General features: G+C 34.9%; 1 protein-coding gene and 1 non-coding gene across 3 annotated transcripts; both read left to right on the top strand.

Moving 5' to 3' along the window:
- Positions 1-766: 766 nt before the first annotated feature.
- Positions 767-18,817, top strand: LOC125053415 (proline-rich extensin-like protein EPR1). Of its 2 annotated transcripts, none has more exons than XM_047654780.1 (7): positions 767-855; positions 6,472-6,758; positions 10,903-11,141; positions 12,463-12,770; positions 14,018-14,223; positions 14,896-15,099; positions 15,411-18,817. In XM_047654780.1, the coding sequence occupies exons 2-7, from the start codon at positions 6,489-6,491 to the stop codon at positions 15,498-15,500; spliced, it is 1,317 nt and encodes a 438-aa protein (XP_047510736.1). In that variant the 5' UTR covers positions 767-855; positions 6,472-6,488; the 3' UTR covers positions 15,501-18,817. The 2 variants fall into 2 exon arrangements, with proteins under 2 accessions (XP_047510736.1, XP_047510746.1); XM_047654790.1 differs by having other exon boundaries at positions 769-855; positions 6,475-6,758.
- LOC125055497 lies at positions 9,852-9,981 on the top strand. The gene has a single exon (XR_007117914.1). It is a non-coding gene; the product is annotated as a U4atac minor spliceosomal RNA (small nuclear RNA).
- Positions 18,818-19,229: the final 412 nt, after the last annotated feature.

Here is a 19,229-nt window from a genome sequence, read left to right as displayed (position 1 = left end):
AATTGGTACTAGGTGTTACCGATATAAAGACAATTATAGATACACATTATTTAGACTATTTAAATATTAGTTATTTTAGATTATTTTCAGATATGTACCTAACTATTGATTCTAGTCGAATGGAGCTTTAACAACATGTATAAATTAATCACCATATCCAATGCTATTTGAAACATAATAGTTCAGCAAAAATTATTTTAGTAAATACAGAAAGTCAGCAGTGGATAAACGTTTGCTTTTATTGTCAAATCTACCCCCGAACATTAGTGAAATCGTCGCCACGAGAATCGAGATACAACCTCCGGGGCGCTGTTACACCGTTCTGTAATAAATTATGAGTTCACCGCCTCGATGGTCCTATTATGAGTACTGATACCCAGTGGGTCTATTACGGGACATCAATTTTATTCGAAATATCAACTGTGAAAATATTTTTACGTCTATTTGATTTCTTATTACAAACGCAACTTCTACACAGAAAGTACTTCACTGTAAAAGCTCTTGTTCTCAGTGGATAGGCGTATTATAATATATACGTACATATAATAAAAACCTATAATTATAAGAAATTAGAAATCATTAAAAATATTGAAAATATCATTTGTCAGCCGCGTCGAAACTCAGTTTGTTTTTAAAATTTATGTAAAAAAAGAAGCCATTTAATAAATTATGATATTGTGATTGCGGATGTTGTAGCTAAACGCGTAGCATCGTAGCGTTGTAGCCGGCTAGGGCGGGCGGGCGCGTGCGTGCGTCAGTGCTTGGCCGGCGAGCGCCGTGAGTCGCCGCCCTCCGCGTCGCCGGCATGCGTCGATCTTCACGCATTCATTCACCAAATCTACACCACGCGCCTCTGTAAGTACATCACTATAACGTCAATTTCACATACGACCCCTCAATCAAATATTCAATGAATAAAATCTAATTTATTTATTCAAATTTACGATTATTTTCTACACGTGAGACTCACCAACAAATGAGCCATCCGTTCGATAGCCCACTGCCCCTGTGCGATGTTTCCAAGAGATTCCTGAAGGGTTGTATGAATACGGATTAAAAGCTCGCTAGCTGAACGATTTATTACCATGCCTAGTAGATACGTACATATACATATTCATAGGATAATAAACATTGCGACGTTGGCATTGCAAAGTTACTGAAGACTGCATATTAGCATTCTCTTATAACTATTGAGTCTAATCCTGTAACAAAAGCAGGTCGGGTACGGAAAGGGATGCTAGGTCACCCTCTTTATTTAATTATAACTACGGTACACAAAAAGATCGAATATTAAAAAACTTACGTTATTTTTTTATAAGGATACATAAAGTTCATGCAATATATTATAGTTAAAATAATTATTTAACAATCATTTAAATTATCTGCAATAAAGTTGCTAATACAAGCATAGCGCGTAGAAATTGTGTAATTAGCCTGACATTTCTGCAGACATTTTTATTTGCCGGCTGCGAGCTTTTATTTCAAAAGCCGGTACGGGAAAGCTTTTTAAATCAAGTACGTAGACGGGCGTAGAGCATTAGCTTATTAGTAGTAAAGGGTAATTACAATTTACTATAAATTATTATACCGAACAAAGTCTTTAAACTACAAGGTTTAAGAGCCTTGAGTACTTCTTCATACTTTAAATGGAGTATTTTACATAATTTAAATGGAGCTTTGACATTAAGTTGGGGGGGGGGGGGGGCAATGGCTTTTATAACTCGGTCCGCTTTTGGCACCCATTCACGAATCTAGATTCTAGTCGAGTACAGTCTGGCCGTTAACAATAGGAAATAGTATTGCTGATTTTACGTGAGTAGGTTGTTTTATAAATAACTTCCTTCCTCTATTCCTTCAAAAGGTATGAATCACAAATATATAAAGTATATATTAAATTTTAATAAATATTCTAAACACAAGTATCGCATATCTACGCGAAATTAAAATACTATACAGGTTAAAGAGATACTATATTTTTAAACAGTTCTAAATTTGAATTTAATAAAACTGAAGCTGTGTTAAAAAGTGTAATAAAATGTCGGCAACTACCTTTTAGATTTTTCCTTACATTGCACGGAAACTTTTGCATAAATGAATACGTGATTTATTAATTAAGTCTCGCTGTCTCCTCTAGTTGTTACGAGTCAAGCCTAGGGTCATGACTTGTGAGGTATTTTTTCCTGTTGTCTCCGTGACAATGTATTACATGATCGGGATATCTTTTATCTTATTTTGCTTAGTTGTACCCATGATTTCAATATACTTTCGTAAACCAAATTCACAGAAGCATTAAATTTAACTTCAATTCCACACCACACGGAAGACTATCATATTATGGACCTGAAATCAGAACCGAATATGGTCGCAAAATTATAACTTATATCTGAGCAAGTCTTTTGCCTTCTGAGATACGGGAAATAGAAGCAGTGGACTCATTCCGAACACGCCTGCGAAGTTTTGTGGTACATGGAGTTTGATTCGGTGACAGCGTACGACGGAAGCGTGATATTTTACTTCTTATGGTTTTTATTAAACGTTAATGTCGAGGCTAATCAACTTCTTGATACCATGGACCTAGTGAGAAGATTGAAAAGGAAAAACCATTCGAATTAGTGAGTCTGTGAGTCCACGTTAGTCTTAAGTGCTAAACGTGGTAAGTGGAAAAAAATAATACACAAGAACAGACTGTGTTCCTCTTAATAGTGATCGTAAGGAGTGCTATTGGACACTTTCTTATGTTAAATATCCTTTTTAGTGAATTAGGTTATTTTTAAATTACTTATTAGTCTTAAGCAAGGCTAGATCGTAATGTTAAATGATATCTTTGTGCAGAGACAATTTATAACAAAAAATGTAATATAATTTTTTCTCATGTAATTGACATGTTTTTAAAGATAGTAAACTTCCTCTTATATGATCACACTTTATAGTGCAATATAAGAGAAAATACATCTTAATTAAAACGTATTAAATTATCACAGTTTTGCATTTATAGTGAACTTAAGATTATAAAAAAAAATCACATGTCACAAGCTTTTGCATACTTCAAAGTAAAATTTGACACAGTCATACACACATGTATAAAAAAGATATGCCTGCAGGTTTTATTATGTTTTTTCTTTCTCCGTATGAGCATGTGTTAATTTCGCACATGCTAATAATTGATACACAGCCGAAATCCGAACACACAAGTTTTAATAATTTTACAGTTAACCAAAAACACAGTATAGAAATTGACAAATATTCCATATTAACATAATCAGTTTCGGGCGTAGAAAAAGCAATGGGGTGGGTATAATAAAATAGGCTTTTCCCACAGTATTGGTATATGTCCGCGGTTGGGTAATGGATTGCTAATATTGAAACTCGAAAGTTTCCCTTCTCAAAGCTTTATTCGTCTTTACTCAGCCACTCAATATAGTAAAGGGTGTACAGTATAAACAATATGTGTATCAAAAACCTATAATGGGACTTCTAGTATTTCTCGTGTTACAAAGCCAGACTGTCAATTGTTTCTAGTTCTCAGAATTCTTCATTCTGTTTTTTTTATCACAATATAAAAACAATTCGAAATGAAAGAGTACATTAGGTAAAGCAGCGCAATTAGCTTTTTATGAATGGGGAATGTTAAACTTATTAGTAAAATTAAGGATTGAAGCTTTTATTCTATAAAGTGCTGTTCCATAAATTATCGACATTAAATAGTCTAAATAAGTATTAAACGAGGTCTGGTTTTCATTTTAAAAACATCTTTAATTTTATCCAATGAACGTAAATTAGCGTCATTACGCGCTGCGTCAATCCTCAATCTTCTTCGACATTTCTTTGACAAAAACGAAGGGTCTCAAAGCGAGCTTTTACGTCCGCCTTCAGAAATACGAAACCGTGAGGGCGGACAATGCTAAGTATAGCTAACGACCTATACACTGATGAATTAGGGAAATGTTTTATACATTGTGTTATAAACGATTATACATATTTAAAAAATAATCATTAATCACTTTTTATTGTTGTGTATTTCGGCGAATTGTTTTTTAAAAATGTATTGTATTAACAATAACGAAATAGTATCTATACATTCGAGTAAGATTATTTTTCATAATAATTGTGATCGCATTAAAATTTGTATTTTTGGCTATTGTGGTGTAACTAGCTGTAATAACAATATTTTAATTTGATTAATAAACCTAACTAGTCGTAGGAATATTACATATGAAATAAATACATTTTATAAAAATGTCATTAAAATATAACTCGCGTAAGGAGAGGATATATTTCATTAGACTTAATAGAACAATACCCTTTTTCCATTGTATATAAGATATGGAATCACTTCCAACTCATATAACCTTATTAAGCGCTAAAAAGCAAAGTAATAAACGTATATTTATTTCAGGTAAAATCTTTATATATAACGCTTGTGACTAAGATATAACGGCCGTACTTAGCGAACTGTAATGTAATAAATGGAATGTTGTGAATACACACGCATTTGCACGCATACAAATAAATAATAACAAAATATTATTGAGGCTTGTACGTTCATATAAAAGAGCTTTAAGGCCGATTTACATTATTTTAGTGTTTAGGAGAGTGCTTTAGGATAGTACTTTAGTTGAAACATGTAAACGCTACTTGCTTTAGTAAACGCTACGCTAAAGAACTTGCCTTTCAAGTTGTACTAAAGCACTCTCCTAAACACTAAGATAATGTAAATCGGCCTTTAGCTTTAGTGGAGACCTTATACTTTAGTAAAACAACACGGTGATGTAGCCCTTTAGGAACAGTTTGATTTCCGGTTGGAAATGAATAAAATTTCACTCTTAGGTCAAAGAGCATCGAAAACGTAACTTCTCGGCAGTCGTAAGCCGTAAGAAGAGCCCTTTAGAAACTACAATTACACTAACAGTTTTAATCATATTTCTATGCGCGCTTCATACTCAGTAAGATTTCTAATTATTCACAAGTTTACTCAAAGCATGTCTCGCGTAATTTTTTAGGTCAGGTTTTGACTAGTTAACTAAAAGTCCCTACGAGAATGCTATATTAATGACCTGAAACGCTTTAGGCTTTAGTCACCCTATTTTTGAGTGACCCCCTTTTGTTGTATGCTCGAATATTGCTGAACTGGAAACAAAAAAATGCAAAAACGCTTAATATGTATATGGCCCAAAACGATGTGACTCAAATTACATACTTAAAAATGGTTCAAGAGTTACGCACGTATAGTAAAATGGTCTTAGGATATTATTTCCAATAACCTAACACTTCGTGGTATAATCAAAAGTTTAAATGTATTAGACGCATAATTCTTATTTTTTATGAACTCCACGATATGTTGCACAAAATTTACGCGTCTTGCGCACCCTGAATATTATTGCATGTGAAACGGATATATGTATTAGTTGCACACTGGCATTCACAAGAAGAGCATAGTACTAATTATAATAGTTATAAAAAGGTTAAGGTTTTATATTTTCTTGTATTATGTTATTAGTTTAATTTTTATATTAATAAGTTTTCTATTACATTAGTATTATAAGAAGTAAATTCATAAATACTTTAGGATTAGAGAGAACAAGGGTATCCATACCCAAGAGATCTCTAGCGTTGATATTAACACTCGCTGAAATCACACTACATTGATGAAAGCGAACGAACGTAGAAGTCGATAAAACTAAACTTTATGGGAGGATGTTAAGTGCCTCCAACTAGACAATTCATCTGCGGGCCGAAGTGACATAAAACATTTTATATCGCTCGTTCCTCTGCGGGCTTTGGATTGTGGAACGTGTTGGCAAAACAATTGTGCCGCCTTTGTCTTACGGTTAACCCGGGGGTTTCTTTAAATCCTTTATTCGCAGATCTCTACGAATATATTGTTTCTGTGAATGTCGTCGCGACTATATTGTTCCTTTTTTATATTTATTTATTAGTATTAAATCTTTTAGCTATATATATAAGTTAAGCGTCTAAGAAATTGTTATATATCTACCTGTACTTTAGTAAATAATAATGTAAATATGTATTCTAATTTTTGTTTCTTTACTTTAGCGAATACATTTTACACAAAGCTACATAGTTTATATTTTAATATTTGCAGAGCCGCAAATATTTTTATAAAGCTTATTTTCTAATAATTAATTAACGCGATATACACAAATAACCTACATTTAACCTAAATGTAATTCTTTAAGAAATAAAGTATCTTTGAACCGAAAATTTTAATTCATAGCTCGTCTTGTCTTTTCGAGATACCTGATATATGAATCATTAACTTAGACAAAACTTTATAGAATTGTAAATATAAAACAAAACTAAAGTAAAATAGGTATCGCTTTACGAAACTAGAAACCCACATGAAAAACAAAAAATAATGAAAAGCACAATTTTGAGAGGAAAACATTCAAAGCGCTCAAGCTTTCATCCTACTTACACGTATAGCTCTGAATTCTTATTCATTTGGCACAGCAGGTGCAGGCGGCGGCATGCTGGGCGCTAGGCTCAAGTCATGGATGGAAGCGCAGCTGGGTCGGGCCAAGAAGCGTAAACAGAAGCAGGCGAGGCAGACCACACCACCTACTACGGGGCCTATTGCCCCTCCTCACTTGTCGTCTCCCGAGAGCGCGTACAGCACCGGCTACTCCACAGACGGCACGTCACCTGGCGCTCCGCCCACTTCGCTCGCCGCTCCGCTCGTTGCTCCCCCGCCGCCACCCACGCCACCCACCACTCACTTATACCATGAACCCGCTAAGGTAAGTTCGGAGGTCTGGAATGTAATAACATACTTTAGTTGTTTCAAGCCTCCTCTTCTTGCTTTGACTAGAATGCTTTATGAAAACAGTTTTGTCTACATTACGTTATGCGCTATTACTATTGTAAAGGTTTAATATCGCAGTCGCTTACGAGTCGGGCCGCGATATGTAACGTGAAGCGGCTAAGATGAGCGTAAACAAAAGCAAGTGAGGTGACATTTGCATGCGCTGTTCCCATCCCTTTTATTTTCATCCGAGGACAGGTAGATGACAGGGGTTGGCTGCGACATAAATAGAAATAAGTGATGCGGTCCCGAGTGAGGTGCGCCGCCGTAAGGGATTAAAGGCGTTAGAGAGTGTAATAGTACCTATTGAAGTTTTATCTAACACCTTTGACTGCCATTTTGACGACACGAGGGTGCTGTTAAGAACTTAGTTTTATGAAATGACCGTTTAAGCAATTTTATTATTAGTTCGAGCGTGACGCAAGTTTTCTTTAAAACGTATTTAATTTTTTATCAAAATCAGTGGCACTACCCTCTGAAGCCACTAGGCCAACACTGCTCAATTAAATTTTCTATACTCTGTATATTTGTGAAATTAGCTGACAAAATAAAAGTCAATTAAAAGTTTAAAACTCACACGATAATGCGATACAAGCTTGATAATTTATGTACGGTTTCGTACCTACATAACTAATTAGGAAAATTGAATTCCAGCTGTTAAAGTTAAAACAGCGGGGGTTAACTAATCCCTGTTTAATGTTGCGAATTCGAGCAATTTAAAGCTTTTACCCGATGCAAATAGGGTGGATTATCGTGTGATGGATATTGTAGGGTTTGTCCATTTTACGTTCATCAGTCACGTCGGAGTAAATTCCATTAGCTTGCTTTCCTGCATGTAAAACGTTCGATAAGGGTACTATACAGGATAATACAGTTACAGCCCGAAAATAATTGTTACTAAAAGTGAAAATAACTTACAAATATATTTATTCTATACTAGCTCCCGCGTACTTCGTTTCGCCTTAATATGATTTTACAAAAAAGGCTTTGTTTTTTTATCTATTACAAGGTATGCAACGAGCGGCCTTATCGCTAACAAACGATCAAAGTCAAAGTCAAATCATTTATTTCAATTAGACCACCTAAAATGGCACTTTTGAACGTCAAACAAAATACAAAGAAGATTCTAGTTGCCCCTTCCAAAAGGTAGTTTCGTGTGGAGAAGAATGGGCAAGAAACTCCACACTTACTCTTTTAAAATAGGTTTACAATATTTTGTTTACATTAGTTAAATAATTATATGTGAGGACAATCTCAAGTCTCCGTCAATCTCTTTCAGGTAACCCTAATAAGGAAAAAATCTAAAAAAAAAAAATATGATGATTAAAGCGCACGATGTGCATAACCAAATCTTATCAAAAATATAGAATAACCAACCTTAATCTAAAATAATCCAAAAAAAAATTAATAATTTGTTTTTCTGTGCAATTTTTCTGTATATTAACCTTCCTCAGAATCCAAGGAATACATTTAAAATTACTCGAATTGGTCCAGCCGTCTTCAAATTTGCGCTTAGCAACATATTTTACCAATCTTTTTATTTACATAGAGATATATAAATAAAAAATGGGTGGTATTAGAGCAATTCTCTTAAATTGCTTCATAGATAAGATTTTTTTTAGAAAATAAACAGAGGCTAAATTATATTAATAATTGGTACCAACACATGAAAATGTAAACAATATAAAGTGCATACTAATATACTTTTCAACGAACGAACCATTGCTCTTTTACGAGACAATATGGAGGTTGTGTCTTATCACCAATCATGAAACACTTGCTTGCCCCTAAGATACACTCCTATCTTTGGTCTCAAAGACTCTTGTTCCTATTTATGTTTGAAGCTAGTCCGTAGTTCCTTAATTTAAGAAATTCACTTTTTGTATAAATAAAGGGATAATTTTTCATAATTCTTTTTTCAAATTCTACTATAATATTACTAATCTAACTAAATGTAATAAACAGTTTTAGTCTAGCATCAAATACTAAAGTTTTTTGCTTAATTTAATGTTTAGTTACTAGTGTTTTAAAGATTATCTAATTTAGCACATATATGTTCACAGTACGCTAGCAATTTGTTTATAATTCTTTGATCCTATGTCTCAGTCGTAGACGTTTTAAACTTTTCTACGTTGAAGGAAAACATTGTGAGAAAATCAGCGTTTAAGACCTGAACAGCATCGGTACAGAAGGCAGGTTATATCTTCTTTAACCCAGAAGTAGTAAAGCATATTGGCTTAAAGGTCTCGCTACCAGGCCATAAAATTATTTAAAAAAAAAAGTAAAGCTTATAATAAAAATTTGACAATCTTTTAAAAGTACACATACAGACGCAAAATCTTAAGCGTAATTTTCAAATCATAATTTTAAATACTATTGTTTGTATTTAACATAAAGTTAAGTATTCCTTTTGTAAAGAGGCCAAAATATTCTTACATTATTCATTAATTTTATGTCATTCATTATTAATTAAGTAGACCGGATCAAACTGTCAAGGGATGCTGTTATCTCGCCTATATAAAGCAGATTGTCTATTATCGCTAGGAGTAACTCAATTTGTATTCGTTTGTTTTGACTGAAAGAGGAAAATGAATGTGTTTTGTTCAGATATTGTTTCAACTATTGAATGTTGTAGAATGTAATGATTACAGATTATTTATTGACAAATATAAATATTACAATGATAAAAAACAAGTGTCCTAGTAAGGACTCCAATCAGTTGATGAAAATTTAAAAAAAAAGCTATTTTCACCCTCAAATTGTGTTTTTGTTTAGAATTATAGTAATGAAAAGTATTTCCGGGTAAGAATCGGATATCCTTTATACCTACAGGGAATGGAAGGGAAGAAATGTCAATGAATTTACCAGCCGATGTGTAAAAATTATAATACTGTAATGTTACAAAGAAATCCTATAGTCACAATGATAATTTCGGAAAAGGGCCAATAGATGGCGGTGAGCGTAGATTAAAACGCGCTAGTGTTGTTCAAAGACAAGTTTACTTATATACCTCACAAACTTTCAATCGCCCTTCTTTGTCTTGGGGAGCATAGTGCGCAGTGATCGTAAAGTGAGAGCACTGATGCTGACACCAAAAGGTTTATAACCATCCCCGCGCCCGGCTGCCTTTTGGGAGTCCGAGCGCAATTTTTGAATGGCTCTCTTACTTCACAGGGGGCTAGCTAACATTTTACAAGCTTGTTATTTGTTAAATTATGAACTTATTCAGGCTTTCAAGTTTCAACTTAAAAGTAAAGTGTAAACTCTTATGATGTACTAAGTACCAAGATGATTTTACACATAGGCACCTAAAGCTAAATATTTTTTTTAAATTATCTAGTGTTGGTGAATGCGAAGCCTTCATTTGATTATATTCGTTGATGTGGCGACGGCTATGATAAGTAAAAAATATAATATGCAAAAAGCTATCGGTAAAAACAAGCTAAGTACTTCCTTATTGAAAGATTAGGTAACTATGTTCAATGCAAATACTAGAAGGTAGTGTATGGAACTACTTCTAAGTATTAAATATGCGTAAAAGGAGTATTATGAATATCCATAGCGTTAAATAACCTGCATCATGAGCACACCTCACCTACACACCCTCAAATGCATACCATCACACAACACAGACGAATTAGGTATTACTTAGTTAAATGTATTTAATAGTTTTTATTGATTTTTTTCCTTTCGATTTTAACATTTAGATTTAATCTTTTTGTATATATTATATATTTAATCTTTGGGTATATCTTAATCATAATTGTTTTTGTAGCTGTAGGATTACGAAATAAATATAATCTGTGCTTTTGAAGACATACTCGTATTTAAATGCGAGAAATATTTAGTTTGCTAAAGTTTAATAAATTACTACAGAACAGAAAATATCAATTCATTAAAATGTCATTCCAGACAAGTTTTAAAGTCTCGGATCTAGCAGTACCTCTTTAAGTTTCCTTAAGTTAGAGGACATGCCGATATCCTTGCAATATTTTTTCGTCATCATACTAAAAGAGAAGAAAAAACCATTGGTATCTATACAGTTTTAATATTTATAAAATTCATTTTCGTAATTCCAGCGCCGCTCCAGCACAACGGGGCGTTATTTCCCCCCAGAAGGGCTGGTGTCTCCCCCAGTATGCGCGACACCGTCACCTCGCCCCCGCTGCCGTATCCGCACTAACCCGTGGATGGGTGCTACATCTCCAAGAAAGAAGCCGCCACATCTCTTGCACCAGCAGTCGTTGCAGATACCCCAACAACCGATGCTACACCACGCGCCTTATTCCCTAGACTCGCATATTAAATATGGACCAAGGTATATTTTCATCGTTTTCAGCATGTTTTTTCGTAACTCACAAAATTTCTTACATTCAAATATTTGTCCAAAATTATTTGGGAATTTAAAAGTTTTACAAGATCCTTGATTTAAATTAGGAATTTTTTCCGAATTTTTATAAAACTCATTCAGATAAATCAGTTGAGTGGTTTTTACGATATGGGCTTTCACGTATTTCTGGAGAGGACATGAATAATGTAGGTACTTATAGTAAGTAAATAATGTTGACAGGCATTTGTAGTCGGTGAATATTTCTAAACATTTAAATATTTCACATAGTACCTATGCCTATACACAAAGAATATTCACGACTATACAAAGTAACAATGTCAATAATAATAGTAAGTATGGTTGGTGTAGGGTTTAAAGAGTAGTCAAGAAATCAGATAACTTCTTAATTCGTACCGTATGAAATCTCCAGGAAGTATTGTACATGAAGATAACTATAATATGTAGTACCTTACGTACGGTTTAGATTGCACAAACACCCGAAGAGAAATTACAATAAAAACTGACATAGGTTCAAGACAAGGTAAGGAAATGCTGTAACACATTTTAATGATGTAGATAAGCTTAGAATTACAAGTTTTGCGCCTCTTACACGTCAACACTCCCTTGACATAGTTTTTTGTTCCACATAAAATTATATTGTAATAATACGTTTATTTCCCCATGTAATCGACTTACACGGAGTGTAAGTGAGATTATAATTAATATCTTTATTTGAATTCATGTACGTACATTTTAAACATAAAAACTAAAATATGTGTTGTGTTTCTTTTCAACATCGCGTTAGTTTTTATGAATAATTCATGAAGCGGTAACTGTTTTTTATCAAAACTTTATACTGATACATAATATACACAATAACTAACAAGTCCAACACAAATTAGAAATATATTTTAGTTAGTTTCAAACATAAATAGGTAAAAAAGAATTACCTGGCAGAGATCGCTTATTTAAATATAATTTTTGAAATTGTACTGTATTTATCTGTGAGTAGAGTAATAAACTATTCTTAAAACTGCAATAACATACTTAGAATAGGGCAAGGGAACCAATCTTGATGTATAGAAGTAGCAATTTTTTCATATCTTTCCCAAACCTGTGGTCAAAATTATTATTTAGAAGGAATCTGCTAACTACGTATTTAAACCCTTAGTTGGCCTGACATTTCTGTATCTCGATCTTGATGTTGAGGGTCACGAGATGACAGACTTCTCACATGTATTTAGAACAAGGGTTTTAAATATAATAAGAATACTTATTCGATAATAAAGCACATTAAAAATTATTCCAGGTCACCGCATCTATCGCCGCACATATCCCCACACCTATCTCCACACATGTCTCCCCACTATTCCCCCCATTTATCCCCAGAGCCTTACCGCCAGCCGTACTACCGTGGGGCTTCCAGCGACGAAGAGTTCCGTGGTCTAAAACCACGTGGTCAAGAGACTGCAATCTTGTCAGATGCGGATGTGGATTCGGATGGTGATACTGGATTGGATGGTGGGGACGAAGATGAAGCGGACAGCACCGCCTCACCCAGCAGACGGAGAGCGAGACGTCGGAGACCGCCCAGGCGGCCGCCGCCGCGATCAGCAGGTTTGCTCAATTTACATGTAAGGGTAGAACAAAAATAGAACAATAAGTTTAACCGAGTTTAAAAAGGAGGTTTGACATGTAATTTTGTTCAAATTTTATAATATTTGAGTATACATGATAATACATTTAGGCGCTCAAGTAGGTGTGCTTAATATCGTGTACGTACAAATATACAAAAATATCTCGGTAACTAAGTCATGGCTATAGATGATTCTTCTTGAATTAGGTGTATTCCAACTTCGGGCACATTTCGTCAAAACTGGTTCAGTCGTTTTTGAGGTATAGAGTCACTGGAGACTGTATACTACTGTATACCTAAATAAATACTGTTGACAGATTTTGTGCTCGTTCAGACACAGCGGGAACCGCGCGATTGTCAGATCGTGCGGTTTGAACCGCAAAAATGGCGACTGTTCAGACAGTGGCGGTTAGTTAGCGATCAGTTTCAAGATGGAAGTCGAAGAGTAACAAACGTGTCAGTGGTTGATACAGAAAATAAAGAAAACGCAGATTCAGAGAGGATCTTAAGAGGATAGTAACACTATATCCCAATTTAAGAATGTTTGAGCGAAATTTTTTTGACTATTTGAGAATGTCAATAAAATCTTTTGATGAACTCATTGAACTAATCAGGTAAGATATTTCAAGCTCTGAAACACATATGAGGGCAAGCGTGTTATCAGAAGAAAAACTCTCCACTTCATCAATAAATAACTCACGGTGCTCTTGTTATGACGTGTTAATCGCGCGGTGCCCGCAATGCTAATGAACGCTGAGTAAGATCTTCATAGTAATAGAACCGCGCGGGAGTATCGCGATTCTATTTTCTGGCGGTTGGGTTGCGGAAACCGCGCGGTTTGGTTAACCGCGCGGGTATGTCTGAACGATTACTTAATAACTCATACAAATAAGACCCGCGCGATTTCCATGCGATTCTGAAATCGCGCGGTTCCCGCCGTGTCTGAACGAGCAATTTAAGTCAGTTTAATTTTTTCTAAATTACATTTATAGAATTAAATACTTACTTATTTACAGAATTAAGTACTTATCTGTACGCAAGTGTATTATTCATATCTTAAATAACAATCAAAGTGACCACTACCCAAACTCTATAGTCTCTCGTCGTTCTTACCTGTATAGGGGACACGCACAGAAGAACTTTCAAATAAAAATTAAATGTTTTCTATTAAGCTTAGATTTGTAAGAAGTGTTTCGTCTTAGGAGTAAAAAGCTAACAATAATTCCAGGCGCGACTCCTCCCCGTATGCGACGTCGTCACGCACCCTCCGCTCCGCCCGTCCGCGAGAGAGATCCTCTCCTGGAAGCGGACAGGGAAGCGGAGAGGAAGTACCGGGAACTCATCCGGGAAGCGGAGAAACTCCTCGTGACTGTGTCCCGGGCCCCCATTGAACCCCCGCACAATCCGAGAATTGTCGAACTTAGAGCCACCGAGGTTAGTCCCGATAAAGACTCTCTCAAAATTCCTGAGGAGACGTATATTTAAGAAATTAAAATGGTTTTTGAGTTGAGAATTTGGGACCAATGCTTGTTTACCTATCGTACCTCCTTAATAACCTGTCTTCTAATCATTCATAATTCATTTCGACACATTTTTAATTAAAAATAATGAATAACTACTCTTAACTCGTAAACATGCATCATGCATGCTCATATTTCTCTATTGTCCATAATATTACTTTGCCACTAATATCAAATTATTCATTAGTTGAGGTGTATATTTCGGCAAATAATCTGGCCAGGGTTTTAAGGGTGAGCTTCAGAAACGAGAATTAGTGCGAACTTTGGCTCCCATGTGTTAAAATCGAATACATTTTTGACGTAAGGGAGTCAGACTCAGCGCTGTCTCGTTTCTGAATGCTAGAGGCGATGTTTGTATATTTCCGTTAAAAGTACATACAAGAATTTGTCTGCAAAATCTGGCCAAGTTACATGCTCTGACAATCCCTCAAATTTAGAGTGAGACTTAGCGCTAAGTATGTATATCTAAAAAGTATTGGATTTGACATATGGGTCATACTTAGGACTAAGTTGCGTCTCTGATTCCTTCCCTTCGCAACACTTCATAAAAACGCTTGCCTAGCTATACATGCCCTTTGTCTTGAAGGTGGAGTGTCCTCGGCGTAGTCCAGAGCGCACTCACATCACAAACTTCATCCGGGCCAACTCCCCGGAAGCCCCTCGCCGTTCGTCCCCCGCACCCCGCCGATCACCCCTTGCAGCCCCCCCGCCCCGCGTCACTCACCCGCCATCGCCCACCGACCGGCCGCACTCCGAGCCGCCCAAGAGGAAGATGTACGCAAGGGAAGAGGTGAGTCTGAATTTTTGTTGGGACAGAGGAACGGGCTGTTAGCGATATTGAAGTGAAATATTTGTATTAAGGATTTCTGTTTGGGTCCAACCAAGGTTCTATATTCTCTACGTGATTCCACAGCATTTATTGCTTATAGAGAATATGAGTTTTGTATTATTATTCAATTGCTTCAAGATGTCATGATTGCAGCTTCAAGCATTTTGAAAAATATAAGCAAAAAGAGGAGATTAGGAAAACATTTTTTTACACAATATTATTTTAAAATAAAAGTATCTTGATTTTAATGCTAATTCAATGACATATTGCAGGTATTACAAACCTTAGAGGGCCTGCGTAAGAGTCTTCAACAACAGTCCGCCCTGTTGGCGGTACAAAGAACACGGCTAGACTCCCTATAGTCATTGTTATTCCTTGCCAAATTAGTCTAATTTTTGTTTACATATCCACGTAGTTGCGTCACTTGCATTTAGCGGGAATATTTTCAAGGTATCAAAGTAAACGTTTCTGTCTTTTTTATTGGAAATCTTGAATATTTGACAAATTCATAGGTTTATTTGATTTAATATTTAACATTTTATTCACACGTGAGACACCTCCTTCGTGCTTATAAAAAATGGCAAAAACAAAACAAAAGAAGTCAAAGAAATTTAATCTTGGTGAATGGAAAATATTAGTTTTGTGCATATGTTTACATAGCCCAAACCTTATTTATTATTGGTTCTGTGGGCTACAACGAGCTTAGAGTACGCCGAGAATCGCGTTTGCGATGTACATAATAAAAGTTTTACATGAGAAGTCCTTCTGTCCTTGGTGTCCACCAATTCGGCAGTGCTAAAGTGCCTTAGCTTCAATGTGCCTGATGGGTACGTCAGAAGGCGACATCGTCTGCCATTACCTCACGTGCCCACAGCTTGGACTAATCTTCTGAAAAGGGCACATATGATTTCCTGCTATGTAGTAATGTTATAACATTACTACATAGCAGGAAATCCATTTTTTATTGTCCAAAAGCTCTACTATTTGTTAGACATTTATTATTTTTTCAAAATAACTCTTTAGCTTGTTTTTCCTAATTAATTTCTTATGTTTGTTTTTTATTTAGTGTGTATTCTTTGTTCATTTAGGGTCACCAGTTAGAAAATGTGTTATTACGTCTCATTAGACATGTTGGATATTAATGTTCTTTCTTCTTAGTAGGACGCTAATAAATAATTGTTTGTACAAATTAGGAAATTATTCCCCATTATATGGGTTAAATTATTTTTAATTGTTTATTATTAATTTTTTAATAAAATATTTGTTGTTTTGTTAGACTTTGTTGTTGGTTCTGTCTTTGGCCATCCACAGAGTGAGATAAGAGATTCACTTTTAAGTTAGTTTATATTTGCTACAAAATTATCAGTTGCATGTTGCATTCAATTTACACACATGTGGGACATACGAATATTAATTTATTGTGACTTCAATAACATTCTGTCACTAAGTATAAATTAATTCGAAATGCAATAACAAGATATATTTATCACCAAATAACTTTTATAAAAAATAACGGCTTAGATAATAATTTATAATATTTGGGGACACAGATTATGTTTCGCTGTTAAAATATAATGACATATTTAATTAAAAATATTTCCAAAAGTGCGGATAGCTTTTGAATGTTAGTCCTTGTGGTCTTGCTCTGCTATAAAAATGTGATAAATTTTTCTCTCCGTAACAAATGTGGAGAGGTGATCCTACTTTAAGGATACTCTTTTTATAGAACAGGGGGCAAACGGGCAAGAGGCGTCATCAGACTGATGGTAGCCGCGGATTGTAGGTATCACTACATATATTTCACTATTTAAACGTGTTACCATATTTAGATACCTTGATTACCCTAAGTGCAAGTGTGGTTTTGTAGTTCTTCCATACTTTCCTTGACAAATCCCTCCAACTTTCTAGTCTAGTCTTCATATTTTTAATCTTGTAAGCTCTTATCGGCAAATATTACTTTTCCTTTTTGTTACTTATCATATACATATAGTATGTCGTAGCTCGATCGTAGAATTTATCACTTTATGTGGACAACGATTTTATGATATGGCAATTCATAAAATTATCAAATTTACGATCAAGGGCTTGAGACATAATCGACAAGCATGACCCAGTAACGCTACAGGAATTTGTATGGGAATGACATTAGCTTACGCTTTGTCACGTGACTAATTTTATACAAATTCGTTTGGTGGATCACGCCTGTCGAAAGTTGATTTTGTCTTAAGCCCCTGGCCACGACATAGACAAATAAATTATCAATTATTGGACATGTTTAATCTGTGTAAAGTTCCTATGCCTATTATCTATATAATAACGTGTGCATTGATGTGATTCATTGTATTTAATGGGTTTTTACCTATAAAGGTTTATTTGCCGATAAAAGCGTGTAGTTTCTAGGATTGTTATCGTTTCGTATATAGGCGGAGCCATCTTTATTCTACTTGTAGCATCATTTTATTGGTAGATTGTAGAACTGTGAGCCTGAAATCCAAGAAACGGGGTTTTTGCAAGAACATACTTTAAATTAATAAAACAACAGCATTCATTAAAAATAGCTTATTTTACACCATTACTAGTCTATGCGGTGATTTATTGCCAGTAAAGAATAGGCATTTGTTGTGAGATTTGGGTCCATCTCATCGATGATGATGATGTAGAAATAAATATGGTTTGACAGCTGTTGGATCTAAATTTTGATTGACGTTCTAGATTACGCGCCTTAAATTACCAAATTAATTTGTAATGCTATTTGGTATCTAGGCAAATGGTGATGTCTTCCTTCCGTTTCTTGGTATTTTCAAGGCCACTATGATAGACGTTGATAGATTATAGTGAACTGTATCCTAGACGTAGCTCTGACTAGCGGCGGACGCGGACCGGTGTAAGACTGCGTTATCTATACAATATGATAATAATATATACAAGGATAATCGTTATATCGCGACCATAGCAAGATGTTTGGGTCATATTTTTGCATATTTAAAACATATACAAGCCTTTGCAACTTAAAGCAACATACTAATAACTCTTTTGAGTTTTTAATAGGTACCAAAGAGCTTTTACGGTCAGCGGAGATTTGCAATATTTAAATTTATTGTTCACACATTTCAAGATCACGCGCGCTGCTACCTTTAATTAAATTTTTTAATACTTGTCATGGGTGAACATTAAAATGTAAAAAGAATGAGTCAGCGAAGTTTCTTTAGGTACCTGCACCCTTAGCACGAACAATACATTTCATAAGTCTAATACAATGTTAACAATAAATGTGTGAAAAACTTGAGCAGCGCTTGGCGGGCGTTTTTGGAACTACCAAAGAAGCGCGAACATACATCGTTCGAATTTTAATATAAACTATATTATCAACTGTTTGGTAATCAATTTGTATCAAGTTTCAGATATGATCAACTGTCACTTACCAAAACTATCGAAAAGTTTGTGCTAAGAGTACCTACCATTTGTAATCTGAAATTAATTTGCTTTTGAATATCCCAACATCGCTCGCGTCAGGGGGTCTTAACGGCACCCCATATTTTGTTAGCGTAATTTTGTGGAGACATTGTGTATGAATATTGGTCTTCAAGCCAAATGTAAATATTTACTCACTTACTGTTTATTGTAAGTATAAATAAGATTTATACGTTTAGTTGAATTTTCATTAAATATTAACAATACATGTTTGTGTGTTATTTACCTTTTGGTCGCTGCAAGTATTAAAGCTTATACATAAACATAAATAGCTAAATGGTTTAAGACTTAAAAAATAATTTATCAACATGTGTTTAGGCTTAGGATGATAAATAAAATTTTAACTGTTCACCACAATAAGCGCAACTTTAAATGAAGTTACAATTCTTGGTAGTACACAAAGTAATAGTTAGATGTCGCTTTAACAAATCAACTGTTTTTGTAAGTTGGCAATATATGGCACCAGTTATCATAACAATGCCGCAATGAAGTAAAAGTGTGTGGTTCATTGACTTGACAACTACTATTTCCGACTATTCTCTATTCGCTTTTGGAATATTCTGGAGTAATCTGAAAAGGTTTTTGTCTGACGTGCCTTCGAAACTACTAACTCCGGACAA

The sequence above is a fragment of the Pieris napi genome, chromosome 1 (genome assembly GCF_905475465.1).
Source record: "Pieris napi chromosome 1, ilPieNapi1.2, whole genome shotgun sequence".
NCBI lineage: Eukaryota > Metazoa > Arthropoda > Insecta > Lepidoptera > Pieridae > Pieris > Pieris napi.
The sequence above is the reverse complement of the archived record's forward strand: the minus strand, read 5'-3'. Positions and strand labels throughout refer to the sequence as shown.